Here is a 27,399-nt window from a genome sequence, read left to right on the forward strand (position 1 = left end):
CGCGTCTGTGCCCACTACGGGTCACCGCGGGGTGCAGCTGCACCACTGGTTGAGAATGACCGCATGCAGAGGGATTTTCTCCCGATGAAGAGAGTGCTGGCAGGGTCGGGAAATCCCTCGTTCAGGGGCTCCTGTCGGCTGCTCATCACTTCGCTAGGGGAAATGTTTCCCTCGATTTTAGAGCGCTGGCTGAAGTGGCGCTGGTTATCCCAGTGTCAAGTGTTGCAGCTGAGCGCGGATTCAGCCTTCAAAATAACATAAAAACTGCCACGAGAAGTCGTCTGTCGGAGGCAAAGACGCAGCATCTAATGACAATCGCCTCGGCAGCAGTATCCATCGATACGTTTGATTTCAAGCAAGCAAGCACACTTTTCAAATCCATGCAGGCAAGAAGGAAAGTTTGAGCTGCCTACAGAAGATTACCAAGAATTATAAGTGGACTGTTCATTTTCACTATAATTGTCTTCGTTCAGCTAAAAATACCCCATTACAGCCCATACATCGTTCTATGTTAAGGCACAACAGCCGCAATGTTTTAAAAGCGGAAAAATCGAGTTCTCACCGTCAGAAAGAAATGCATAAATAAATTATTAATTATTATTGAAACTAATAATTAATTATTATTTTTTTTAATGAAAATAAGTCAATAAAAACAAGTGAGGCTATTGAATATAAGCATTATAGCTTAGGCCTAGGCCTATATTACCATTTAAAAGTTAAAATAAAATGACAGATAATAATGGACAATGACAGATTTTTTACGACCCTGTCCGTCAAAATGACGGACAATGAAAAAGTCTAGCGCAACCTCTGCTATGCATAATAGTATAATATAATTGTATATATAATATCACTGCCAAAAGCTCTGTGCGCCTCCGGATGGCCGTAGCGCGGGGAGCTCTCGTAGGGATTGGGCTTCGCAGGATTTGTTTACCGGCGTTGCTATGATTACCGGTCTTGTGTGTTCCAACGCTTATTAGGTAGCCTATCTATTAGGTTTGTATTTATTTATTTTTTATGAAAAACACATCAAAAATAAAACAGTGCAAAGACAACCTGCCAAACTTTTTTTTTTTTTATCAAATAAGCCCAAACATGACTGCAATTTCTTTTTTTTATTACTGGAAAAAAATAATAATAAAGAACTCGCTGTTGGCCTCAACACCGGTAACACCGGTAATACCGTATACCGTGGCACCCCTAAATGGTACTAATAATTGGCATAATAATTTCTTTCGGTGTTTCGGTTTTCGGTTTTCGGCCTTGGTTTCCTCATTTTCGGTTTTCGGTTTCGGCCAAGAATTGTCATTTCGGTGCATCCCTATTTGTCATAAACGTTCAAAACGGCAGAATTTTTCAGCATTCCTACTGTTGCAATGCATACTGCGTTTACCTTGTTAATGCCCAAAAGAGGCACAACACTAACCGGGTCCCTCCCCTCCCCTCCCGCCTGCTGTGTGCAGGAGAAGGTCGTGTGCCGAGTGTCTGTCCAACTCCAGCCAGTGTGCGTGGTGTGAGTCAGCCCAGGCCTGCTTCTACTTTGCTGCTTACCTCACCAAGTACCCCTACGGAGAGTGCAGGCACTGGTATGACAGGTAAACAACCACCCCGCTTGGGCGGACTCTCGTCTTTACTCCAACTCTGTAGCCGGTCTACTTTGGGACTGTGTTTGTACGGTGTTGGGATCCTAACCCTCCACAGATCAGCCAGCCATCGGAAGTCGTCCTCATTAACCCTTGTCTTCCCCCGTCTCCCCCTTTGTCAGCGTGCACTCGGTGCCCCAGTGTAAGCAGTGTGCGTCCATGAGCACCTGCACCGACTGCCTGCGCACATTCCAGTGTGGCTGGTGTGGAGACCACAACAACCCCACCATCGGAAAGTAAGACCATACGCACAGTGTAGATAAAGGTGTCTCATGATGATTATGATGCTGATGTGGAAATAGACACCCAGCCTGATCCTGTGTATGTTCCGTTGTAATATTTCAACGGTACATATCTATGTATACAGTATGCGGCATTCGGAATTTCCTTACATTTCACCAGGAAGGAAACTCTTTTTAATGTGGCATTGTTTATCCTGTGTACTGTCAGATCCTCACTGGCTTTGTGTTTCCTCTGTCCTCTCTCTCCAGGTGTCTGAGAGGGGACTGGGCCGGCATCGACCACTCCTCTGCCTACAACTGCAGCACAGCAGTGGCCGAAGCACGCGCTGCAAAGTAATACACTTTGTTATTACCACATGGTTACAATACGTTCACTGTTACGACACACACACACACACACTCTCTGTACCACATTCGGCCAATTGTTTTCATCTAGACATCAGAAAAACCAAGTGATTAACTAAAAGCATCTGCTACATCACAGCTACATCACATCACTAGTGTAGCTAGGCCCTCCCAGGTGTCTGACCCCCGGTGCGTTCCCTCCGCTCCCCCAGCCCCGAGCCCCAGACCTCGGCCCCGCCGCGGCCCATGGAGATGGAGATGGAGCTGGAGCACCTGGGCGGGGAGGACCAGGAGGACGGCGTGTGGTCCTACCCCACCTGCCCCGACGTGGAGGAGTGCCGCCTGGGCCTCCACAACTGCCACGCCTTCGCCACCTGCGTCAACACGCCCACGGCCTACGAGTGCCACTGCGAGCGCGGCTACACGGGCGACGGCACCATGCACTGCAACCAGACGTAAGGGGCCCGCCCGGACCACTCTGTGTGTCGGCTCTGACTCTGAGCCAGGGCTGGGCTGTAAATCAATAATAACCTTAACGTCTTGGAATGGTATCGGGTCGTCATGTAACAAGGTTATCGACTTATCGTGCTACCTATAGTATATATCAGCCGTTCTCAATCTGTGGTACGCGTACCACTGGTGGTACGCGAGCGCCCTGTAGTGGTACGCGGAGTATGAACGATTTTTTCAAGCAATTTTTTGAAGATGAAGCAACCGTTAAAAAATGTTTTTGCATGTACCCATCATATGCAATGATCTTAAACCTGCATTGACTAACTGCTGTGACGATGAGTAGGGGAAGCAAAAAATGTACCAAATCGTCCTGTGACGAGACGTTGAAGTCTGCCTTCAGAGGCCAGACATTTCTGGACTTTTGGATGCAGCGACGCAGCGAATATCCTGCGCTTTCAGACAAGGCTGTGCGCTTTCTCATTCCATTTGCGACCAGGCTTCTCTTGGTCGCAAATGGTCGCAAATAAGAGCGATGACTACTGTCATGTCATCGCTCTTATTTTATCCCCAAAAACGCAGCTGATCGGACGCATCACACGATTCGGAGGCATGCTTCACATTTAAGGATTTTAGAAACGGATTCTTATTCTTTTTTTTCAAAAATGCATTCGGAAGAGAAGGGAGACTAGCGTTGCTCACGGGTTGGAATGAAAGGGAGAAAAGGGGACAGAGTTGCCTGCGGAAGCGATGTCTGAGATGCAGAGACTGCTTCACGCTACCAGTGTCTGTTTCGTACGGTGTGGAATGAGAGCTCGTGGAGGCACTATTGCGCAAGTACGCCTGCGTGCTTGCGCAATAGCATGCTGCCCGAGAATGAAGTATCGCTGTCAAATCTGTCCCTGGGAAAAGTAACGTTGCTTGCGCCGAATTGAAAAAGGAAACCGCTATAATGAAATAGCGGTAATATTTCCACATGAATTGATAAAATAACAGGGGATGGGAAGGGGGAGATGGCTGTTTCAGAAGGGGGATGATTTTGATCATTTTTAATTCCAAAGGGGGATGCCATCCCCCCTCAACTTGTGTGCTGGAAGCAGGTTGGATACTGAACCAAGTCTGAGGCTAAATCTAACCTCAATCGACCCAGACATCACTCCCCTCCCACGAAGCATGATAGGCCTAATTTTCAATGTGTGCCTGAGTACATTCTCCTTCAAATCTAAACATAGTTTATATTCTGACCTTATGGCACTTACTGCAGTATTTTTTAATACTGAATACATTGTTTTTCTATGATACACTTGTTCTTACTCATGATAGTTTGATTACAGTGTTTTCGCAGTACACATGATTTCTCTCTTTGCTGTGCATGATTGCTTATAACAGGATTGTTTGACTCCAGTATTTAAATATTCATATTCAATTCTTTGAATGTTTTGATGCAGTAAAATTTACCTCACATGATTGGTTGACTGCAGTTGTTAAAATTAATATTCAGTGCTGTAAATGCTTTAATGCAGTATACTTGTTAATAACCTCACTAGATTGACTGGTATGTTATATGCCAGATGATATCCCCATTTGCTGGGTAGCCCTATTGAAGCAGTTGTTCAATTGTTAGTATTATCCCGTTGCAAGTGTTTAAATACAATACATGAGTTATAGACAGTTGGTTGCTTCAGTCAGGTAAAGTTATGTGAATAATAAATCGTATTATTAATATTAATGCCTTCTGTGTAAACTCTATGTAGTTATAGGCCTACGCCCTTTATTTTAATTCCGGTGGTACTTGGAGAGCCAAATCATTTCTAAGGTGGTACTCATGGTAAAAAGTTTGAGAACCACTGGTATATATGAATCACGATTTGAGGGTACGCCCTTCAAATGATCAACTATGAGGTTTGAAACATCAAAGAGCTGGTGCTAGGTCTACCCACAGGTAGAACATTTATAATGGTATTTTAAATTCATAGGCATATATTAGGGCTGTAACGATACGCGTATCGAAACCGAAATCGCGACACTCAAAGCCACAAACCTGTCTCGCGGTGTGAGATGGCAGAAGCGCGACCCACCCTTTCTAACTCCCATTATCCTTCCAGTCCAGGTCCAGCCACGTGATATGAGCTGTTAGTGCCAGGGTTTCCGTTGTCCAGTAACAGAAAAATGCGCGAGAGCAAGCCATTAGCTAGTTAGCTAGCTCCAGTAGCTACCGCAGGATAACAACAAACAGAAGCTTGCTCTGGGTCACGAGCTTTGAGTACATGCACGAAGGGGTTGCGCGGGGTGCGGGGGAGGGGGAGGGGGAGTGCGGTACGACCGTTGGATTGACGTACTTACTGTCCAATGCCACTCGGTGGGTCTGGAAATCATTGGCTGGAGTTTTTCGAGCCCTGGCCATTCCACAGATGATTGACTTGTTTAATTTTCATGTCAGTACTTCTAACTCAGTGGCTGTAAGTGGGTTATGATAAGGATTTCAAGTAATTTTGCAAAAATGGCCAAAAAAGAGAATTCCATACCCAACCTTTAAGTTAATTGTTGTGTTGTTTAAATAAACTGCTTTTTAAATTGAAAAAAATCGTGGGATGTATTGAACCGTGGGTCAAAAATCGTGATACAAACCAACACGTGATTTGGTGTATCGTTACACCCCTAGCATATATTCAGGGGTGCACATAACTGGTACGCAAGTACGCATTGCGCGGCCATAACCGGGGATGCGTAACGTCACAAAATACATTGAGCAGTCACTTGTGCGTTCGCCACCTGCAAAGAAAAGGCAAATGGAGCCGGAGCAGAAGAAAATGTTTTTTTTTCGAAAAAAGTGGCACCACGGTGTGCCGTGGCTCGAAACGAATGATAAGCTCAATGAAATGTGCGCTCATGTGCGCTGTGCACCATGCACACACTGGAGAACTGCGCAAAATCAGCCGATCGTAACGTTCCTTTTGTCAGATAATCACACGCTCCGTGGTCGAGCTGCTGCAGTTTGATTTAAAAAAAGGTGACGCAAAAAACCTCTGTGAAACTGGGTACTTTTCATAAGATGTTACGTGTGGAGCTATGCACCCCTGCTCGTGGTAGACCGCCGAGTGGCCGTAAAGACCTGTGGAGAGACAGAAGTATATCAGACAAAAGGCAGAGGCTTGAGTCATGGGTTTGGGCTTTTATAAAAAAAACTCTGCTTTAGTTCATTACATATATTGATAATTATAAAATGATATCATGTAAAATTACACCTTATTGCCATGATAATACATTCTTCCATATCCTCCAGCTCTACTATTTACTGTCATTATTTATGCTGTGGAGTTTGAAACTTGACCCTTTCAGCTGGGAGTCAAACATCCTGACCACTAGAGCACTATGGCTTCCTCTCATCAACATCCTGCGTCCAAGAGAAATCGACCGTCACACAAAGACCTTTTCATGTGGCTGTGTGTCCTCCATCTTTGTTGTATTCCTGCTCCCTACCTGCATACCCATGGCTCTCTTCGTATCCATGCGCCATCCCTCCCACAGCTGCTACAACGAGTGCCGCGAGGGCCGGTGCAGCGGCAGCCCGCGCTTCGAGTGCGAGTGTTCCCTGGGCTGGACGTCGGACCCCGCCACGCTAGTGCTGAGCGGCGTGGAGTGCGACGTGGACTGCGGCTGCAACTTCCACTCCACCTGCATCACGGCCCCCGGGATCTGTGACCAGTGTCAGGGTGAGTCCTCCTCCACACGGCCTCCTGTAGACGCTCGCGGACGGTCCGGAGCATGCCTCTGTGTGGTGCAGGGAGGAGTGGGATGCAGCATACTGTGTGTCGCGTGGCGCATGCGTCGTATCGCAAAGAATCGGAACAAGTTGAATGGCACAGGCACGGCAAGATGTAGACGAGAAAACGTTGAGATTGGGTTGTTGCTGTCTAGATAATTCACTCTAGAGATCGTGTCTTTTCGTTCTGACAGTGCTGTCGACGTCTCTAAGCAGTGTCTCTCTTTACACTCTTTGCACAGACTTCAGAGTAGCGGTTACTAAAAATAAGTCACTTCTGCAAGCATGTCTAGTTCTCGTTTTGTGGCTAAACAACCGCACCCCGTCTCCCCGCTGTCAGACTGGACCACGGGCCCCCACTGCGAGCACTGCCGTCCGGGCAGTTTCAGCTCGGCCCTGGCCGGCAGCGGCGGCTGCGTGCCCTGCCAGTGTAACGGCCATGGGGACCTGCTGCAGGGCTTCTGTCACAACCAGACGGGCCAGTGCTACTGCACGCACAACACCCAGGGGGCGCACTGCGAGACCTGCCTACCCGGTTACTATGGAGACCCCAGGTACACGCTCACCCCTAGCTTTATACACTACCGTGTCATTTATAATGGAAAAACCGTGTATGGTTGCTTATCTCAATCTCTTTCTCTCTCTCTCTCTCTCCATCTCTGTCGGTCCAACTCTCTCGCCCCCCCTCCAGTAACAACGGGACGTGCTACCGCCAGTGCCAGGGCCGCTCTGTGCTGCTCTCCTCCTCCTCCTCCTCCCCGCTGCCCCTGTCCTCCTCCCTGGGCTGGCGGGGGGAGGCCGGGGGGGGTGGAGGCCTCTCCCACTGCCTGTGGGTCCTGTCGACGACGGAGAACCTGGCGCCCTGCACTGCGGGCCAGTTCTGCCCCCCCGTGGCCCTCACGCTGCACCCTGACTCCCACACCCAGTGCGCCGTGAGTGAGGGAGACCCCCGCCCATCCATAGCTCTCATAACCTCCCAGTTGTTCAACCTCCCAACCATTTGGGTCCCTTCACCCAAAATGACTCTGTTTGAGTATAGGTGTTCTTTGTGGGACCCTTCATTTTCTTTTTAGTCAGAAAAGGTAGGGTCCCGACCCCAAGGTTAGGATTCACCGTACCAGCCCCATTGTGTTGGATTATTGCCCTTGTGTTTAAACAGGCCTCGTTTTGTTTTATCGCGGTGTATCAGCTGTTGAGAGTGCACTTTGTATTAAGAGTCTTTCGTGTTTCTTTGTGTTTGCGTCAGAGCTCCTATGTCTACGTGTTTGACGGCCTTCCTCGTTTCCTGGGCAATGGCGTCGTTCATCCTGACAGCAACCTAATCGGAGCGTTTTGCGGCACCACAAGGACCCAGCCCGTCACCGTGGAGGCCACCTCGGGTAACCGCTCGTCCGGGAACCCGAAAGCACCACTTGGACCCATGATGCACCCAATGTGTAATCCCCAAATAGCTTTGCTTGATGGCTCAGCAATGGCTTGATGGCTCAATCTCTTCCCACCCCCCTCCCCCCTCAGGCATCATCTCGGTCTACTTTGAGACCAACGTGTCGGACGCCACGCCCCAGGGCTTCAACGCCTCCTTCTGGGTGCGCCGCTGCCCCCGGGGCTCAGAGAGGGGCATGGAGGACGGGGCCCCCGTGTGCCAGGCCAGGGCCCAGTGCCAAGGAGGCCTGTGCCAGTGTCCCCAGGGCTACGGGGGAGCCCTCTGCGACCGGCCCCTGTGCCCTCAAGACTGCGGGGAGACGGAGGGAAGAGGGTCTTGTAACCTAGTAAGAGAGGGAGTTATGGATTCTGATCTAATGTTATAATAATGTTTTTTTTTTTCTACGAGTCAATCAATGTGACATCCGTCTCTGAAAGTTATATTTGCCAAATGTCAACATCGCTATTTTAATGTACATGGTAAGGTTTGAGTGTTTGTAGCCAGGGATGAAAGAACTCACTAAATCTGTGATTTGATGGTTCTTCGTCTCTGTCCTCTCAGCCTTCAGGGGTGTGTGTGTGCTCAGAGAACTGGGCGGGGTCAGACTGCTCGGAGCCCCTGGACCCCAGCAGCCTGGTGTGGGAGACCCTCCTGGACACGCAGCTCAAAGCGGTAAGACCACCGCTCGGGCCCCTCACAGCCCCCCCTCACCAGTGTTTGTATCGTGTATGCTTCGCAGTCGTTGTGGTAGCGCTAACCTTAATGCGATGCTGTGTTTTGTACCCCAGAACCAGGCTCACAGGTTCCTCCACAGAATGGGCCACTCTCTTGTTTCTGGGCCCCTGGGAAACCTTTGGATGTACGGGGGCCTCTCGCTCTCAGAGGGGATTCTGGGAAATGTGTACAGGTAAATTAAAGCTACTAGAAGGCTGGCTTACCTAATCAGACCTCAGGAGGAGTGCTGTAATGACCAGGCATAACTATGTATATGAGGAATGCATGTAAGTCATGTCAAATGTTTCAAAGAATGTTGTTCTTTAGTTGATCGTGGCCCCTGACCCCAGCTCCCGGGTGTGTTTCAGATATGCCGTGTCGGAGCAGAAGTGGACCCAGATGTTGACGAGCTCTCTGGACGGCGGCTCCCTCCCCGTGCCCCGCTACCAGCACGCCGCCGCCCTGCTGACCAACATGGACCCTCACTCTGGCGGCCAGGGCTCCAGCCACAACTTCATGTTGGTCGTGGGCGGGGTGACCCAGAAGGGCGTCGCCATGGATACCTGGAGTCTCAACCTCAGTAGTTTGGTCTGGAGAGAGTACAAGGTTAGAGTGGACTCTTGTAACAGCCATACCACTCCGGGATTAAATGAAGCAGGATGGACATATAACATTTGGTTTGATTGGCGTGTCCTCCTCTTCAGAGCTCGATACTGCCCCAGGTGGCGGGACACACCCTGACGGTGCGGCGGGAAGCCACGGTGCTCCTGATCGGAGGCTACTCTCCAGAGAACGGGTTCAACCACCAGCTGCTGGAGTTCGGTGTGCAGTCTGGGAACTGGACCGTCACGCCACACATCGGCACGCCCCCTACAGGTTTGGAGGATGAATTACAACGACTTCTAAAATCAAAACCAAAATAGATAGCTTTAATCCCAAGCGCCGTGCGATACCGTGACTGAATACCTCCTTTGCATCAGGGTGACCCCAGCGGGAATGAAACCCCTAGTCCTGACAAAACGAATGCCAAGTTGAGCGCAAACAGCTGAGCTGGACAGGATTAACACAATTTATGTAGAGGAATAGATGGGATTGATATGGATACCTTTTAGGTGGAAATAATGAAATGAAGCAGAGTTTTTTTTTTTATAAAAGCCCAAACCCATGACTCAAGCCTCTGCCTTTTGTCTGATATACTTCTGTCTCTCCACAGGTCTTTACGGCCACTCGGCGGTCTACCACGAGCAGACGGACGCCGTGTATGTGTTTGGAGGATACCGCTTTCACGTGGAGACGGTGGAGCCCTCGGGGGAGCTGTACAGCCTGTACTACCCCAACCTCACCTGGTCGCTGCTGGTCCCCTCCCAGGGCAACAAGGCAGGTCCCTCCAGCCCTGGGCCCCTTCTGGGGGTTCAAGAGTCAAATACACACTGCAGCCAAGACCACTGGGGTGGCATCCATGTTTATGACATTAAATCGATTTTTTTGGATTGCTTCAAATCCGTGTTGGGTGATTTAATCCGGCGGTATTTTTGCAGTGGAAGTCCTTTTCATTAAATGCTTTTTCCGCTAGAGACACTTCTTTTCCCCCTTACGTTTGGTGTGAATGGTCTGGGCTATCTGTGTAGGGCAAGAGCTAGCAGAAGGAAGCTGACCATGTGACCTCTACTGTCTCCTCTCTACAGCCTCAGTTCCGCTTCTTCCACGCGGCGGCGCTCATCAAGGACACCATGGTGATAGTGGGCGGGAGGAGCGCGGAGGAGGACTACAGTAACACGGTGTCTCTCTACCAGATCAACTGCAACACCTGGATCAATGCAGGTACACATCTGGATTCCTCAGGATGTTACCGTACTTTGTATTCATCAGTCTAAAGAACATTGTTGCATTGATCTGACTGCAGGACAGTGCTGTGGTCAGGGTGTTTGACTCCTACACCAAAAGGTCGGGGGTTGGAAAACTCCCATATTCTGCAGTCTCCCCGCTGGCGTCCCTGAGCAAGAGGCCCAAGTTGCTCATCAATGACATGCATCTGAAAGAACTAAGGTGTTAAAAAATATGTATTTATTTTCCCAACAACTCCTTACCGGCCCCCAGTCCCCAGCGTGGGCGAGCCGGTCAACCAGTCGGTGTCTCTGGCCATGGCCGGCCTGGGCGGACGGCTGTTCCTGTCGGGGGGCTTCAACGGGGTGACGCTGGGACGCCTCCTGACCCTGACGGTGCCCGCCGACCCCTGCAGCCTCCTGTCCACGCCAGAGTCCTGCAACGTCACCACGGGCAGCTGCGTGTGGTGCAGCGGCGCGTGCACCTCCTCCGACGCTGCCGAGAGGTACCTGGTCTGAGTGAAGCCTGCTGCGTGAGACGCTGCCTCCTAGTGTCAGTGGAGAGAATTGCATCCTACGTAACCCCCCCCCCCCCTCCCTCATTAATGTATGTTGACCTCCTCCAGGATGGGGTGCTCCTCCAGCCTGGCCCCCTGCTCCCCCAGCCCCAAGCAGCCTGACCAGTGTCGCAGGCTGAAGACCTGCAGCGAGTGTCTCGCCAGACACCCCAGGGCCTTCTCTAGCCCCACGCAGGTCAGCAGCAGCGCTAGCGTACAAAGGGGTCCTGTACAGGTCAACGGGGGGCCGGACACAACGCTTTGGGTACCACTGGGCTAGACTTACCAATAGGCTCACGAAGTGTCCCTACATCACTGATTCTGCGGCAGTCTCTTTCGTTTTTCTTGCCACATTATAGTAATGTGATTCACACCATAACACATCGACATCAAACTTTATTTATAGAGCGCTGTTCGTGCAAAACAGAAAGTGAAAACAGAAACAGAAACACAAAGTGGTTAACAAGAGGAACAAGGCAACAAGAACAACAAATTTGTTTTAAATAAAAGTAAAAAGTGAATCACGACAATGCATGGAAGCAAACCCCCGAGCGTGCTTCCCTCCCCAGCCGGCCTTGCAGTGCAAGTGGTGCACCAACTGTCCAGAGGGCGCCTGCATCAGCAGCTCCGTGAGCTGCACGTCGGAGCACGACTGTCGAATCAACCAGAGGGAGATCTTCCTCTCCAGCAACTGCACCGAGACCAGCTGTGAGGCGTCCGACTGTCCCAAGTGCACCGCCTCGGGGAAGTGCATGTGGACCCGCCAGTTCAAACGCACAGGTACAGGGTCGAGGGCGCTCCCACCGATTCCGCCCCAGGCGCCAAACCAAAAGATTATTGTGTGATGTCTGATTCATATCATTTTGTGTGTCTGTAATAAGGAACTTGTTTTTTGTATTTAAGCTATGTTTAAGTCCATCCGCCATAAGACTGGCTGCTGTATTCCAGTGTAGCCCTGCACATCCTTAGGAGCTGGTTTTCTATCCAAACCAATCCCCCCCTGACCCCCCCTGGTGCCCCCTGCAGGCGAGACCCGTCGCATCCTCAGCGTCAACCCCACCTACGACTGGACGTGCTTCAGCTACGCCCTGCTCAACGTCTCCCCCATGCAGGTGGAGTCGTCCCCCCCGCTGCCCTGCCCCTCGCCCTGCCACAGCCTCCACAGCTGCGGCCTGTGCCTGGGCTCGCGGGGCTCCGACGGGGGCTGGCAGCACTGCGTGTGGAGCATGGCTCTGGAGCAGGTAGGGCCTGGTCCTAGGGCTCAGGGTCCTTTACAAAGGTTCCCTGTATCTCTGCAGGCTTTATCAGAGGGTTTAAACCCTGACGGTTATTGCATGGAAAATAAGATTGTTTGTTGGGTGATGGGGTCACGGTGAATATTAATAATCATAATAATGCATGTTATGTGTGGGTGACTTTCAAGACACTCAATATCACCTTGTAGCACAGTTTATAACAAATAAATATACAGGACATGACGATACAAAGATGGTTAACAACCAGAGGAAACAACACGACGAGGGAGTCAGGCGGACTGACACTGACCTGCCGACCTCGCCCCCTCCCCAGTGGGTGTGAGCCAGACTGTTAACCACCCGGTCCTGTCCCCCCCCCCCCCCCCCCCCCCCCCCCCCCCCTGCAGTGCATGAGTCCGTCCTTCGTGCCGCTGCGCTGCGAGGCGGGCCAGTGCGGCCGCCTGCTCTCCGGGGGAGACTCCTGCTCCCCCCAGTGCTCCCAGATCACCCAGTGCTCCCGGTGCATCGCCAGGCCCCAGTGCGGCTGGTGCGCTGCCCGCGGGGGCAACGGAGCCGGCCGCTGCCAGCAGGGAGGCCTGGATGGTGAGGACCCCCACTCAGACACGGCACTGGATCACCTGGTGGTTTAATTATATATACCGGCTAGACACCGGACTGGAGGCTAGGCTAATCCAGTTGTCTAACAGGACTCAACCAGTGTATAATGGCTCAACACCGGACTGGAGGCTAGGCTAGTCCAGGGGTTTAACAGTACTGAACCAGTGTATAATGGCTAAACCCAGTACTGTATGCTAGGCTAATCCAGTGATCTAACTTTACTGAACCAGTGTTATATTCTGGCTAAACCCAGTATTTAAGGCCTGGCTCATTGAATGGTTTAACGCAGGATGAAACCAGTCTGATCTAGTGACTCAAGTGTTCCTTACTGCGAGTGCCAGACCAACAGCCGGACGAACCATGTTTTTTTGAGCATGCATCGCTTAAGACTTTCAGTCAGTGTGTGACAAACAACGCTTGCTGTTGAAGCACCAAACTCCAGGCGGTGTCCATGATTAAGGCTGAAGATCTTGTGGTTTTGATCTTGTTTTGGCTGATGGGTCCAGGCGGTGAGACGGTGTGTCCAATGAGGAACGGCAGCTGGTCCTTCCTCTACTGCCCTGAGGAGGACGAGTGTGCCAACGCCCACCACCACTGCAACGCCACCCAGGACTGCCACGACCTGGCCGAGGGCTTCCACTGCACCTGCAAGCACGGCTACCTCCTCAGCAGGTGAGCACTGGTCCACGACCTGGAGGAGGAGAGGGGGAGGAAGAGTGTGGGAGACGATGAGGCAGAGGGAGTGTGTATGAGACTGGGTGAGAGAAAGTGCGTGAGAGTGAGCGCTTGGCAAGACCGGATGTACTAGTCGCCGTGCGTGATCTGCACGAGCCAGAGTGAATGAGGTTATCACGGCCCTCAAGCAGTGCTACAGCAAACTGTCGACTATAAAGGCATGGCACACCTCCCGCTTGAGTGTGCGAGAGAGAAGGTGTTTGAGAAACAATGTCAAGCAGTGACTGAGATAATGTATTCGTTTACTGGAAAATATGCTGATAATGTTTGTTGCCCGTCTTAGCTCAGACCAAAGTGAAAGTAATGTATTTCACAGTGTGCCACAGCTGTTCAACCCCCTCCTCATGTACTCACTTATCCCCCCCCCCCCTCCAACCGGCGTCCTGCAGTGTGTCCGGGCAGTGCGAGCCGCAGTGCGTGCAGGGCTGTCTGAACGGGACGTGTGTGTCTCCGGGGGTGTGCCAGTGTCACTTTGGCTTTGTGGGGGAGAACTGCTCGTCCCAGTGCAGCTGCAACAAGCACAGCAACTGCGCCGGCGTGAGCCGGCGCGACGAATGTCTGGAGTGCCACAACAACACCATCGTGAGTGGACGAGCCACACGCGCACCTCACATGCACGCACACGCACACATAGGCACACACACACGTGGACAAGCCATGGGGCTGTGCTGGCGTCTCATCGACGTGAGAGTCAATCTCCTCGTCTAAGGTGTAGATTTGTGGTTGAGTTTATACCGTTCACTGTTGATTTCAACGTACTTGGTTCGATAACCATCGCTAACAGACCCATGCATGCCTCACTTTGGCGTCTCTCTCCTCCAGGGCAAGCACTGTGAGAAGTGCAAGCCTCTGTTCGTGGGCTCGGCCAAGGGCGGCGGGGCGTGCCGGCCGTGCCGGGAGTTCTGTCGGGGGAACAGCGCCCTGTGTCTGTCCCGCGACGAGCACAAGAAGGCCCTGGACAACGGTAACGCCTTCCCCCTGGACTCCGTCAGCGTGAGTACCTGCTGGTGTGGCTCTCTCTGCGCCTTATCGTCTGTATCTGTACTCACTACAGGTCAGTCTGGGTAACACCCTTTAAGGATAGCTATTTATTATTCGTACTATAACTGCAAAGTAGTACTGCATTTAGGAGAGGCTTCTATACAGAAACACTCAGTGAACCTGTAGGCATCTTGCTCGAGGATGCAGTATAGAGTGGAAATTGGGGTTCGAACCAAGAACTAATTGGGTGTTGAGTTGTCCCTGAGCAAGACGGCCAACCCAAACTGCTCGTGACGCGCTGGCTGGCATGGTTGACTCGGTCGGTGTGGGAGTGTGTAAAAGCATCTGCATAATGCTCTAAATGTAGGCGTAAACACACTAACTAGACCATGCTGGTAGTAAGTAGACCTTGTTTATCAGTCCCTTTGTCTGCTGCCCTAACCAGATCCAGACCTGGGTGACGGAGGGCCCCAGCGAGGAGAGCGCCGTGTGCGTGAGCTGCCGGAACAACAGCGTGGGGGACAAGTGCGAGAGCTGCCTCAGCGGCTTCTTCCTGCTGCAGGGGAAGTGTGAGAAGTGAGTAGCGCCCCCTGCTGTTCTGTTTCATGTTTGAGTCGATCTTAAAGGTTTTCACGATTAATCTTAATACTTTGTTGACGTTGTTTGCACAGAAATGCGGCCCAGCCCTCTGTCAACTGCTATTAAGAGGGACAGACTATACACTAAAGAGGTTTAAGTAGAAAAAGGTGGAACTTAGTGGATATGTTATACCATGTATTTTCATAAGAATTGAATACAATATATATTCTTTAATATATAAATATAGACACATTTATACAATGAATATTCATGTGTTTTCATTTGATATTAAATCAAATACAGACATTATTCCATCATAACAAGTAACAACAACAAGTTCAGGTTCGATGCTCCTGTAGCTCAGATGAATACACATTAGTCATTGCTGCCTCTGCGTCCATCGCTCTGCCCACCAGGTGCCAGTGTAACGGCCACGCAGACACCTGCATCGAGCACGACGGCACGGGCTGCCCCTGCCAGAACAACACGGAGACGGTGCAGTGTCCCAGCACCTCGTCCAGCGACCGCAAGGACTGCTACAGACAGCAGGTACGCTGCCGCCAAGGGCCAGGCAGTAACAGGCATGGGGGGGAGAACGTTTCTTTATTTACATATCGATAATTGTTATTTTACAATGCAGATATATTTGGTGGAGATGGGCCTTTGGCTCATCAGGTGGTTTCCCCAGAAAACACCACCTCCACATCATAATAACAGATTAGAGTATGACGCAATAAAACCCTTAACCGGTTCTTCTCACACGGCCCGCAGTGCGCCAAGTGCAAGGACTCGTTCAACGGCACGCCGGTGAACGGGCGGCAGTGCTACCGGCAGTTCAACGTGGACAGCGAGTGCTGCTTCGACCCCACCTCGCAGACCAACTGCTTCCACGACCCGTCCATCCGCAACCTGCCGCGCGGCCGCACCGTCTTCTTCAGCGCCCAGCCCAAGTTCACCAACGTGGACATCCGCGTCACCATCGACGTCACCTTCGGCGAGGTGGAGGTGTACGTGTCCAACTCCCACGACACCTTCACCGTGGACGTCCACCGCCTCACGGGCGTGCACGCCATCCGCATCGAGGACGACGTGCCCGCGCCGCGCGCCGGGCCGGCGGCGGCGGCGGCGGCCGGCGAGAAGGAGACACCGCCGTCCCCCATGAAGGTGTTTGCCAACGCCTCGTCTGGCCCGCCATCGGGGGGCCCGGCGCCGTCCAGCAACGCGCTGCAGCAGCAGCAGCAGCAGCAGCAGCAGCAGCAGCAGCAGCAGCAGGCCAAGCCCCCCGCTGGGCCGGAGAGGGAGGTGCGGGAGGAGCGGGCGGAGGGGCTCATCTCCTACATCACGGTGTGGAAGCCCCAGACGGTGCTGGTGGTGCGCGGCGTGCGGGACCGCGTGGTCATCACCTTCCCCCACGAGGTGCACTCGCTCAAGTCCAGCCGCTTCTACATCGCGCTGCGCGGCGTGGGCACGGAGCAGCGGCAGGGCGAGTCCCAGGGCCTGCTGTTCCTGCGGCAGGACCAGGCGCACATCGACCTCTTCGTCTTCTTCTCCGTCTTCTTCTCCTGCTTCTTCCTCTTCCTGTCGGTGTGCGTGCTGCTCTGGAAGGTCAAGCAGTTCCTGGACTTCCGGCGGGAGCAGCAGCGCCACATCCAGGAGATGACCAAGATGGCGTCACGGCCCTTCGCCAAGCTCACGGTGTACCTGGAGCCCGAGGAGCCGCAGCTCATCTACCTGCCGTCGGTGGGCGGGGGCGGCGGGGGCAGCACCGTGTCCCTGGCCCACGCCCGCAGCGGCAAGCTGGGCGCGGTGGTGGTGAGCCAGCGCGGCCGGGCCGGCGCCGTCTCCTACAAGCACGAGGCGGGCTCGGGGCCCACGGCGCACCACCACCACCACCACCACCACCACCACCTCAACCTGGGCAGCGGGGGGAACGGCGGGCAGCACCTGCCCCTGCACTACCTCAACACCCACCACTACACCGGCACGGCCACCACCGGCGGCGCCCCCGGCACCCACCACCACCACCACCACCCGTCCACGCACAGCGGCTACCAGCACTTCTGCCGCTCGGACCCCTTCCTCTCCCAGCTCATGGGCTTCTCCTACTCGTCCTTCAAGGTGGGGCCCATCACCCTGGAGCCCACGGACGACGGCATGGCCGGGGTGGCCACCGTCCTCATCCAGCTGCCCGGGGGCATCCTGGCGCCCAACCGCGCCTGCCTGGGCTCTGCGCTGGTCACCCTGCGGCAGAACCTGCAGGAGTACTGCGGGCACGGCAACGCCGGGACACACCCGGGGGGAGGGGGCGGGCGCAAGGGGCTGCTGGGGCACCAGCACCTCACCACTATGGCCATGTAGAGGGGCTGGGGACCGCCTCGCCACGATGTAAAGGACATGGAGGGACTGGTGAGTGAACCGGCCTCACCACTATGGCCCTGTTGAGGGACTGGTGAACGGAAGCACTAAATGGTTGCGTAGAAAGCATAATTACTACTCAACAGATGGATTGAAATCCATTCTCGACGGTAACGTTGGTCGTGTCTATGGTAACACGATGTAGCATGTTTGGACGACATCCCCTGAGGTGAAAAATGGCAAAGCGTTTCATAGTGTTTCGGTTAAGAGGCACCGCAAGGAAACGACAAAATATTAAAAAGCTGCAAGTCAAAGAAAACACGGCCAAAATAATGAGGTATTTAATGTCAGTAGAAGTCAGCATTATGAACTTATTTGTACATACACTGTGTTATTATGAACTGATTGTCCTTTATTGCGTTATGAGTCGCTATGTTTCAATGCTACACATGACCAAGCCTGCTGTCTGCAGAATGCACCGCGCCTGCTCACCACCTGCTCAGCTACCGTTGCGTTCTGTGTTTGTGAGGTGTGAGTGCGCTTAGCAGCCGGCCTTGTACGGTCCACGGACAGGACTGCAGCGGGACAGCCTCCTCTTCTCCGTCACATTGGCCCATGCAGGGTCGAGATGTTTTGGAACCAATACGTGCTTTAAACCTGTAAGAGTGACAATCATCAGTTGCAATGGCGAAAAACTGAACCTAAGATCACTGCAACCTGATGTGCAACACTTGGTTGCGACAGATGGGAGGGGGGGAGGAAAAGAGAATGATTGGTCCTACCCAATGGATTTATGTCCTGTGTGAATGCAATTATTTAATATATAGCAGGCTACTTCATCTTGTAAAACTGACTGTAAACTTTAGAGTAGTTTTGCATATTCATTCATGTGAGCTGTTACTCTTCAACCACGTGAGCATGGTTGATGTTCTTGGATTTGTGTTTTTTGTTTGTCTTTTGGTTCATTTACTCAATTTGCTCATTTGCCTTCACGTCCGCTTGCCTTGTGCCTCCGTGGTCAATAGGTGCACTCTTAACTATGTTAGTTCAACAACGTGTCATTCCTTTATAGCACGCCAAGGTTCGGGAGGTTCGGATTGGAAAATAAAAGTCCTGCCCACTGCTTAGAGTCACAGACTTTACTGTCTGAATCTGATCATCCACCTCTGGGCTCACTTTATCAAGTATAACATTAAAAGTGGTTTTGTTTTTGTTTCAGAGCAGTTTAAGGATTGCTTCTTTATTTTTATCAAGTTAAACAAATGAAGGAATGAATATTATTTTCAATTTTAAATGTCAAAGAATGTTTGGCTTTTGCTGTAATAGTTTGGAGGCCAAATACCTTTCATTGGGATGACTCAATAGGTCAATTCAAATATGGTTTGTTAATTTAAACAAGTGAGATGCATATACAGCATGGGAATTGTTCTTCATATATTGTAATGTTGTGGGAAGAGTACAGTGAATGAAGTGGGAAGTGGCCTTCTCCTGGTGAGAAATGTGAAGAAAAAATACATGCTTACTTCTGAACTTCTGACCCCCCGCCATATCAAGGAGTGTGTGGCGCTTCTTGTTACATTGTACCGATAGTAAGAGTTGGTCTTAATTTAATTGTTTATGCACTCGATGGAGGCATCGTGTTACTTTATTTATGTGAAAGCGAAAGGGTGAGGTTCCTCCTCATCGATATTCATACACCTACACGATAAAATGCTGTTTATAGAGGCTGAATGCAGTTGTGGTTGATCGTGTGTGAATGGTGCTATTGTATCTTATAAAAGCAAATACATTGTATCAAACTAAAATCTCACTAAAACGAATTTCGTTTGAATGATAATATGTATTACAACCCTCATTAACAAGATTAAGCATCACAACTTTTTTACCAGTTTATTTTTTTTCCTACTTTTGTTCACATGCTGTCTTATCTTTGTATAGGATTATTTTCTGTGTTGTATTTTCAAAGAAGGGAACCGTGTTGTACAGAAGACTGTAAAGACTGCAGATTATGTCCAGGCGATGAGTTGGCGGCAATAAAGTCAAAGTGGAAGAAAACTTGTTTAACCTCAATATTAATATTAACGTACCTCTGTCCGTCACTTAATGGCTATGTCATTTATAATATCAGTAATAATGTCACTATGTCAGACATAAGTGAGAATAAAGAAACCATAACATTGGCGTTATTTAGATAGGGGGAATGGTTGGTCAGAACAACCGGAAGTGGTTGGCTTTTCCGCCATATTTCCGGTATATTGTCAAAGCTGCTGCTGTGCTGACTGACCACGGTTTTCCGTCTGCAGGACGCTATCCAGCTAACTACGACTTCTAAGGTTCAACCACAGCTTTATCACTCAGAATAAGCAGGTATTCACATTTGCACACAATATCGTTAATGGAAGGGCAAACCAGCGGATAAAGGAATCTGGCAGCAGTACGGACAGTAGTGGAGTTTGAGCGTTGCTAGACATAATGAAAAGGGAAGAATCGAACGCACTTTGAATCATTTTAGGTGCGTTATACATGTAACGTTGTTACACTATTTGAATGCGCGATATCTATATAATTGCACACGCATCTGAATGCCGTGCGTTTATTTGTGTGAACACCGCTAATGTTTTTGATCTACAGGCTGCAAGTAGAGATGATAATAAGGACAAAATGAAGATCAAGTATGCAAGAAGGAAGCCTTTACCTAGAAAGACTAAGACAGTTAAATGTGCCGAGCTAGTCATAACCAAAACGGAATCCACATTGAAGTTGGATGTTGATAAAGAGGACACTGGGCAGCGCCACGCAAATGCCCTTGAATTGAACATTGCCATAAAAGAGGAGCAAGAGGTCCTTGCCATCAGCGAGCAACAACATTTCAGCACCACGTCGAGTTGTAACGACTCTGACACTGTAACATCCAAAGCAGCTCAATCTGCAGAACAAAATAGCAAAAACATTAAGCAGGAGTCTTCTTCGGAACTGCAAATAGATATAACTTCTGCATTGGTAAAGGAAGAACCAGAGTCCAATGCTGAAAAGGAGAGTGGTAGCCAGCAGCTACAAGAAGACGCCCAAGATGCAGAGAACAACCAAAATACTGATAGAGCAGAGGACGGTGAAGGTAGGAACTTATTCAGCCAATAATACTGAAAACAAATTTGCAATACATTCACATTTCGATTTGTTCATTAATCAGTGTATCTATTAAACTGTTCTGTGTTACAAATCTCCCAAGCATCAATTGTTACTGTAGTGTTAAAAATAGAAAAAGCATTTCGCACATAATATGGCTCTAAATTGACATTTGCTTCTTCCGTCACTCGTTTCCTCAGGAGGTACGCCGTTCTTCCCCTGTCAGCACTGCAGTGTCTCCTTCACCAGCTGGGATTTCCTGGAGAACCACGTCAAATGGGTCCACCAGAAAGAATACCTCGACGACTTGAAAAAATGCCTTTCCAGCCAAAAACTAAGCCCCGCCCCCAAGCACAGTTGTCCGGACTGTAGCCGCACTTTCACCTCCAAGGTGGCCCTGCGAGCGCACGGCCGGGAGGCCCACCCCGCACCTCCTCCGCGGCGGCTGCACCCGTGCCCCATGTGCGCCCGCAGCTTCCAGTACCTCAAGAACCTCAGGAACCACTGCCAGCGCTGGCACGACATGTCTGTGGTCACCCAGGGCGGGCACCTCAGCTGCAGCAGCTGCGGGAAGAGTTTTGAGAAGACCTGGGGTCAGGGTCCTCACGTGTGCCACGAACCTGAGAACCCCCAGCCCCAGGACAGCCCTGTCTGCTTTGACACCGGAGTGGACTGCCCCGAGTGCGGCAAGCAGATGGCCACGCCGCAGAGCCTGGGAGACCACATGCGCACCCACACGGGGGACCGGCCCTTCGTCTGTAAGGACTGCGGCAAGAGGTTCTCGGAGCGCAGCGGCTGGCGGCACCACATGAAGATCCACACGGGCGAGAAGCCCTACAAGTGCGAGGTCTGCAGCAAGGCCTTCCGGCGCTCCTACCACCTCAAGTGCCACCTGACCACCCACTCGGGCAAGAAGGACTACGCCTGCCCCGAGTGTGGGAAACAGTTTGGCTTCAAGGCCAGTCTGGACATACACCTCCTGTCTCACTCCAGCGACAAACCCTTCCACTGCGCCACCTGCGGGAAGGACTTCAACTCTCGGAAGAACCTGCGCATTCACAGCAAGCTCCACACCCACGAGAAGGCCCACCAGTGCGGGGACTGCGGCCTGAAGATCGGAGACCTTGGAGCTTTAAAGATCCACCTGAGGACCCACACCGGGGAGAGGCCCTACCACTGCACCGTCTGCGGCAACCGATTCATCCGCATCTCCCACTTGCGCAACCACCAGCGCACGCACACCGGGGAGCGGCCGTACAAGTGCGGCGAATGCAGCAAGAGCTTCGCCCAGTCGGGGGATCTGGTGAAGCACAAGAGGACGCACTCTGGGGAGAAGCCCTTCGAGTGCTCCGACTGCCACCGCCGCTACACGTCTTCAGGAGACCTGGGCAAGCACATGAGGATCCACACCAACCTGCGACCCTACACCTGCCAGGAGTGCGGGAAGGGTTTCCGGCTGTCGGGGCATCTGAAGACCCACATGTTGACCCACACGGGGGAGAAGCCTCACTCCTGCCCCAAATGCCATCGCAGGTTCGCCCGTTCTCACCACCTCAGCGGACACGTGGCCAAATGTCGCTGAGTCACTTTGAGGTGCTTGTAATGACTCGTTCCAAAAAACTCTGAGCTATGTGAACCGTCTTTTGATGCGAGAGTAGTGCTGGAGAAAAAACACTTTAGTATCAAAGTTAAAGACACAACATGACGATTGGCTCATCTGTTTTCTGCTTTACATTTTCATACCCAAACCCTCTTTACCATCTAACCGCGTGTTCGAATTGCAGAATTGAAGAAATTCAAACAGCAATATTAGAACGGCAAGGAACCAGAGCCAGGCAACGAATCAGTTTTTTGGGTCACGGGTACCGTTCAAAGAGATTGGTGTAGAATTCAATAGTGCAGTGCCCGGTCAAAGAGGCTGATTTCTTAAATTCCTGGATTGGTGCCTGCAGCTCCTTTTACTCATTCAAACCATCTCACGATAGACACTGCACTTCCTTGGGTCCTCAGCAATACACAGGGTTCTAGAAATAACTGGCACACACGCACACACTCACAGATCCCTGGCTTTATAGGTAGATTAGTAAGTGTTGGTATAACTGTGTCTGTCTGTCTCCTGATCTCTGCAGTTGATTTTTTTTGGAGGAACATAGTTCTGTAAACATATTGTTTTACTGCATGTGACAACTATGTCACGCATTATGATCAATTCAATTCATAAATTGGATTGGAAATTGTGTGTATACTTTTCTAGTTCCAACACTGGCTACAGCACTGCATTATTAAAAAAAACACTACAGCAGTTGGTATTATTTATCAAGCCATTGATTGTATCTCATTGTATTTTATTTATTTAATGAATGTGGGAAATGTAAATTCTGTCCAGATAATGACATGACTATGTAACTGTCCGGATTTAGATTAGTTAGTTTGCATTTGCGTAGTAAAATATGTAAATAAAATGTTTATATGGGTTGCTTTTGTATAGCAGACCATTGCGGGTATGATCATGATGTCGGTCTGAGCCTTGATTATTAGACTGTTCCACATACATTAACGCATTAATTATTTTTTACATTAAAACATTAATTTGTGCATTGGCACAGTACACACAGAGCAAATAATGCAATACTAAAGATACATTTATAAACAGGTTTGATTTGAAATGATCTCCTGAGATCAACTATGTTTTTTGATATGATGGCCACGTCAGTATTATTTTACATCATACAGATGTGGCTTCGGTGAAGATGGAAGTTGTTGCTTGTCCGGGCCGTAGGCTCTGGGCCCTTGGTCTTGGCGCCTGGCACCGGGCCGGAGACTCTTACGGCCAAGCAAAACGGTACTCCTAGTTCTTATTATTGTGAGTGGAACAGAAGCTTTCATGTGGTTGTTTGGGTAGGTAAGTTATGCTGAAATGCACATTTCCACACAACTCCATCCTCAGTTAATCAATATATGTTGTCTTTGTTTCACCTATGCACACAAATGTGTATTGGTGTCGCACTGCACAGACGTACTGCCTGTCTGGTAAATAAAAGATAAATGCTGTCTTGAGCAGTAAAATAAAAAATTGGTCTGAAGCAAGCTCGTGCAAATGGTTTATACACTCGCTGCCTTTAAAAATGTAAACTTCTCCACTGCTTGGTTGGATACATGACGTTACCGTTTGTTCTATTGCTTTTGTATTTGTTTTGTTGAAGGGAAGAAAAATAACAAAAAGATGACACATTTACCCAAGAGAAGTCATCTAAAAAAAAAACTGCGCCGCTGTTGAAGGGGAATTCAAGGGCCGGACACTTCAGGTAAATATGTAACCTTTCAGGTGGAAAACTCGTTATATAGGCCATCACATCTGTCAAAATGGGTTTTGGAGAAAGAAGAAGAGGAGCCTCTACGAAAGTTATACAACCAACAAGTGTATTTAGATATAAGGCCGTAGAGGAAAATCTGACGACACTAGAATCTGCAATAGCGTGAAGACCAAGTCCAAGAACGCACCCTGTTCTAATGGGTTCGTGGAGGATCCCCATCAAACTCCTCCTGTGGAAAATGCTTAAGGTAAGCAGCTCCATTTGTATTCTTTGCCAGAGGAGACATGGTCAGAAAGGTTTCAAATGATTTTAGGCTTGATTATGTATCTTTAAGCTACTTGCTGGGGTTCTTGTGTGTGCAAATACTACGATAACACAACATGCAACGTTCTTTCAGGTGTTCAAACTGTATTCATTGAAGGATGGCTAAAACAATGCATGTGTATATCGTAGCACACCAACTCTGCCTTTAAATCACTTAAAAAATACTGAAAAAATGTCTTATAAATTAAAAGAAAAAGATAAATAAGACGTTTATAAATGTGTGATTTATTAGTTTGATCCCTCGTTTCCGAAGTGTCAACCCTGCAGTCCCATCTGAGTTGCACCCCTTTCCACAATGACCCATCCAGCCCTATACAACGTAAACTTCCTGAAGTGACACGTCAATGATAGCACTCAGAGGAATATACCAACGCAGTCCAGAGACACCCACATCCGCTCCATGTCTTCTGTGTGTACCCGTGTCCCCACTGCAGCTGCACCTTCTAGTCTCCTGGGCAGATGAGGCCCCATAGGAAACAGGCCCACCCTGTTGTTCCATCCCAGAAGCTCACGTTCCCCGTCTGCCCCCCGCAGCTCAGACTCTTTCCGGAACACCAGGATTCACTGCCGCCACTGCTCATGCACAGGAGGGCCGTGCACATGAACAACGGACCCCTCAGGTGCCCTTGCTGTAGGTGGAGCATCAGGAAGTCCTGCCGCCAGGGGCCACCCCAGTGAGTAGATAGGAAACCAAACAGTCCCTGATGATAAACTTTAGAGGCTTCACAGGAAGCTCCTCAACCGACCCCTGGGAAATGCCAGGAATCGCATTATGTTCACAGTTAATATTGAAAAAGTTTTTGGGAGGGGAATGGAAAAAAAAAAAAAAAAATTTTTATACCTATGATTTTTTTATTCTTATCACACAAAAATATAAATTAGTTTGATGGGAAAATTCTTTTGATTTCTTTGCTGCTGCAGCATTTTCTTAATCTGTTTCTTCCTACCCGATTACACTTAGCACTTTAGTAGCATGTTATTAAAATGTTGGATTCATGATACAATTCTGTGCAATCAATGTCTGAACCATTTATCTCAGTTCTAATGTGTAAAATATAGATTGTGAATATGTGTTTAAAGTAATACATATTTACAAGCTGCAATCATCCTTTAACATGGGAAAGAATCATGTTACTTTGTTTGAGTCTGAAAAGCCAGATACCAATTATATCATCAAAAACAAACATATATATATATATAAATGTATATATATATATATATATATATATATAAAAGAAAACTGCATTGCAATGTGTTAGGATGGATTCTAAAATCCTAGGATGACAACACTATTTATTTAGGTCCCCCACATTTAGCCAACAGCTGTGAAATGTTTATGTTTTATTGCAATGCCTCTTGGTTAAACATTTAATATGACACACAAACTAACTGACACAATGAATGGTGTGTGCCTGCATGAGCATCCTTCATGTGTGAAGAGCCGGAACTTTGGTCTGTTCTTTGGCTTTGGTTTAAAACCTGGATACTAAAGGAATAGGATGGATAAATAGTGTGCATGTGAAATAAACAAAAACAAAGGGTCTTCATTTATATTCCGGTTTTCTATTTGAGAAACAGGAAAAAACTCTCACTGAAATCAATACATAAAACATCTCTAAGGAAGAAAAGCAATTACCAATCAAATGTAGAGGAAATGTTGTTGGATAATTATTTTTGTACAGCACCCTCACTACTATTTTTCTATTTTTTTTCTTCTTCCTTTTTGCTTCTAGGTGTCAGTTGGAGGCCGTAGGGGCGGTACGGACCCTGATAGGGCAGAGCTCATCAGAAGCGGTTCTTTTTTTCCACACCTTTATTTAGCCCAGGCCATGCATCACAACGACACGCACCCCAAACAAGCCTGTCTCGCGCAATTGAAAGAGAATTGGACTATTATTTGTATGTCCGCGATTACCAGGACAAAGCCAGCTACTACGACTACAGCACAGATAACAAAGATGTATTTAGGGGTAAATAATATTGAGTGTACCTTTGTTTAAAGCTGGAATCAATACTTCTTAAAGCGTGTCCATTTTTCATTTAGCTGCGTCATGTCGGTACGGGGGAGGGGTACAGAGATGAATGGGTGCATCTTCTAATCCCCTCCGTCGCAGTTATCATAATTGTTGAACAACCACGGCTTTTAAAGATCGGGCCTGAGGAGCAGCAGGCCACACAAAGAAAGTTAATAGATTTGGAAAATTGAGATAGATTGCACAGCAGATGTTTCTGGAATGTTCCATTGGCGTGGCAGGTAGATGGACAAATATGATCTAGAGCCGTGGTGTGTGTGTGTGTGTGTGTGTGTGTGTGTGTGTGTGTGTGTGTGTGTGTGTGTGTGTGTGTGTGTGTGTGTGTGTGTGTGTGTGTGTGTGTGTGTGTGTGCGCGCGTGTGTTTCGAAGAGGTGGAGGGGGCAGGTACAAGGAACGTAAGCATGGCAACGGATGATGGATGCTAACAGATCAAGGTGCTTTTTGCTTTGGCTTTGTGTTCAGCGTGTCTCCTCTCTTTGGTGTCACTGTGCCCTGTACCGCTGGAGAGCGGAGCGTGTGGTAGCCCTGTGTCTGGCCAGATGCAGATTGGGCTCCGCTGGCTCTGGGGAGCGGTGTGCTGTGTGTGGAGGCGGCAGCAGTTCCTCCCAGCTGACATTAGGGGGAAACAGATAGCCGCAGAACGGATGCTGTGGGAGAAGGCTGTGTCAGAAGATCTGTCTCCCCAGCCGCGCTCAGTAAAGTTCAGGCTGTGGAGATGAGGCATGGCTCTGGCCCCTGTTTGATGTGCTCTTTAATAGAGGAACGTAGTACTTAACGAGGGATTATATTGTCTTGGATATTGTCTTGGAAAGATTGGTCATTTTCTCCATCTGAAGGCCTCAATACTATATAAGACAATATATTATTGTGCGACGGACGATATAAACGATATCATCAATCAGTCAATCATTTTCTCTCTTGTGTATCTAGATATCTGTATAATAGTGGTAACCAGATAGGGCTATATCTGTTCATTTCTTCCTCTGTTTTGAGACATTGTCTTCCTAGATGGTGCATTCAGGGCTGTGCAACCAAAAAAAAAATCTTTTCCCATGTCCAATTTTCCCCTTTCCCATGTCCAATTTTCCCTAATATTTAGATGATTATGGCTGATGCTTTCCTTCCATGCTCTCAGTAT

At 49.5% G+C, this 27,399-nt stretch overlaps 2 protein-coding genes across 4 annotated transcripts in view; both read left to right on the forward strand.

Annotated features, from left to right (window-relative positions):
* Positions 1–17,477, forward strand: part of megf8 (multiple EGF-like-domains 8) — a 31,050-nt gene extending 13,573 nt beyond the window's left edge. For both annotated transcript variants that reach the window (XM_056601364.1, XM_056601363.1), the window contains 26 exons: positions 1,464–1,595; positions 1,766–1,879; positions 2,135–2,218; positions 2,443–2,685; positions 6,209–6,393; positions 6,784–6,997; positions 7,135–7,375; positions 7,690–7,822; positions 7,959–8,212; positions 8,428–8,538; positions 8,655–8,773; positions 8,949–9,186; positions 9,285–9,456; positions 9,794–9,957; positions 10,266–10,401; positions 10,678–10,909; positions 11,030–11,156; positions 11,530–11,740; positions 11,987–12,201; positions 12,603–12,798; positions 13,320–13,485; positions 13,938–14,130; positions 14,371–14,541; positions 14,975–15,105; positions 15,525–15,657; positions 15,880–17,477. In XM_056601364.1, the coding sequence (XP_056457339.1) occupies positions 1,464–1,595; positions 1,766–1,879; positions 2,135–2,218; positions 2,443–2,685; positions 6,209–6,393; positions 6,784–6,997; positions 7,135–7,375; positions 7,690–7,822; positions 7,959–8,212; positions 8,428–8,538; positions 8,655–8,773; positions 8,949–9,186; positions 9,285–9,456; positions 9,794–9,957; positions 10,266–10,401; positions 10,678–10,909; positions 11,030–11,156; positions 11,530–11,740; positions 11,987–12,201; positions 12,603–12,798; positions 13,320–13,485; positions 13,938–14,130; positions 14,371–14,541; positions 14,975–15,105; positions 15,525–15,657; positions 15,880–17,466 (5,902 nt within the window). In that variant the 3' untranslated portion in view covers positions 17,467–17,477. The remainder of the gene's footprint in view (positions 1–1,463; positions 1,596–1,765; positions 1,880–2,134; positions 2,219–2,442; positions 2,686–6,208; positions 6,394–6,783; positions 6,998–7,134; positions 7,376–7,689; positions 7,823–7,958; positions 8,213–8,427; positions 8,539–8,654; positions 8,774–8,948; positions 9,187–9,284; positions 9,457–9,793; positions 9,958–10,265; positions 10,402–10,677; positions 10,910–11,029; positions 11,157–11,529; positions 11,741–11,986; positions 12,202–12,602; positions 12,799–13,319; positions 13,486–13,937; positions 14,131–14,370; positions 14,542–14,974; positions 15,106–15,524; positions 15,658–15,879) is intronic.
* A 2,262-nt stretch (positions 17,478–19,739) lies between these two features.
* Positions 19,740–24,284, forward strand: LOC130391304 (zinc finger protein 436). Of its 2 annotated transcripts, none has more exons than XM_056601366.1 (3): positions 19,740–19,830; positions 20,095–20,578; positions 20,790–24,284. In XM_056601366.1, the coding sequence occupies exons 2-3, from the start codon at positions 20,125–20,127 to the stop codon at positions 22,169–22,171; spliced, it is 1,836 nt and encodes a 611-aa protein (XP_056457341.1). In that variant the 5' UTR covers positions 19,740–19,830; positions 20,095–20,124; the 3' UTR covers positions 22,172–24,284. The 2 variants fall into 2 exon arrangements, with proteins under 2 accessions (XP_056457341.1, XP_056457342.1); XM_056601367.1 differs by lacking the exon at positions 19,740–19,830 and adding an exon at positions 19,890–19,975.
* Positions 24,285–27,399: the final 3,115 nt, after the last annotated feature.

Source organism: Gadus chalcogrammus, chromosome 11 (assembly GCF_026213295.1).
Source record: "Gadus chalcogrammus isolate NIFS_2021 chromosome 11, NIFS_Gcha_1.0, whole genome shotgun sequence".
Taxonomy (NCBI): Eukaryota; Metazoa; Chordata; class Actinopteri; order Gadiformes; family Gadidae; genus Gadus; species Gadus chalcogrammus.

Coding starts and splice junctions, on each gene's coding strand:
- LOC130391304 (XM_056601366.1), top strand. CDS start 20,125: ATGAAGATCAAGTATGCAAGAAGGAAGCCTTTACCTAGAAAGACTAAG. Junction 20,579..20,789: donor TAGAGCAGAGGACGGTGAAG/GTAGGAACTTAT, acceptor TCGTTTCCTCAG/GAGGTACGCCGTTCTTCCCC.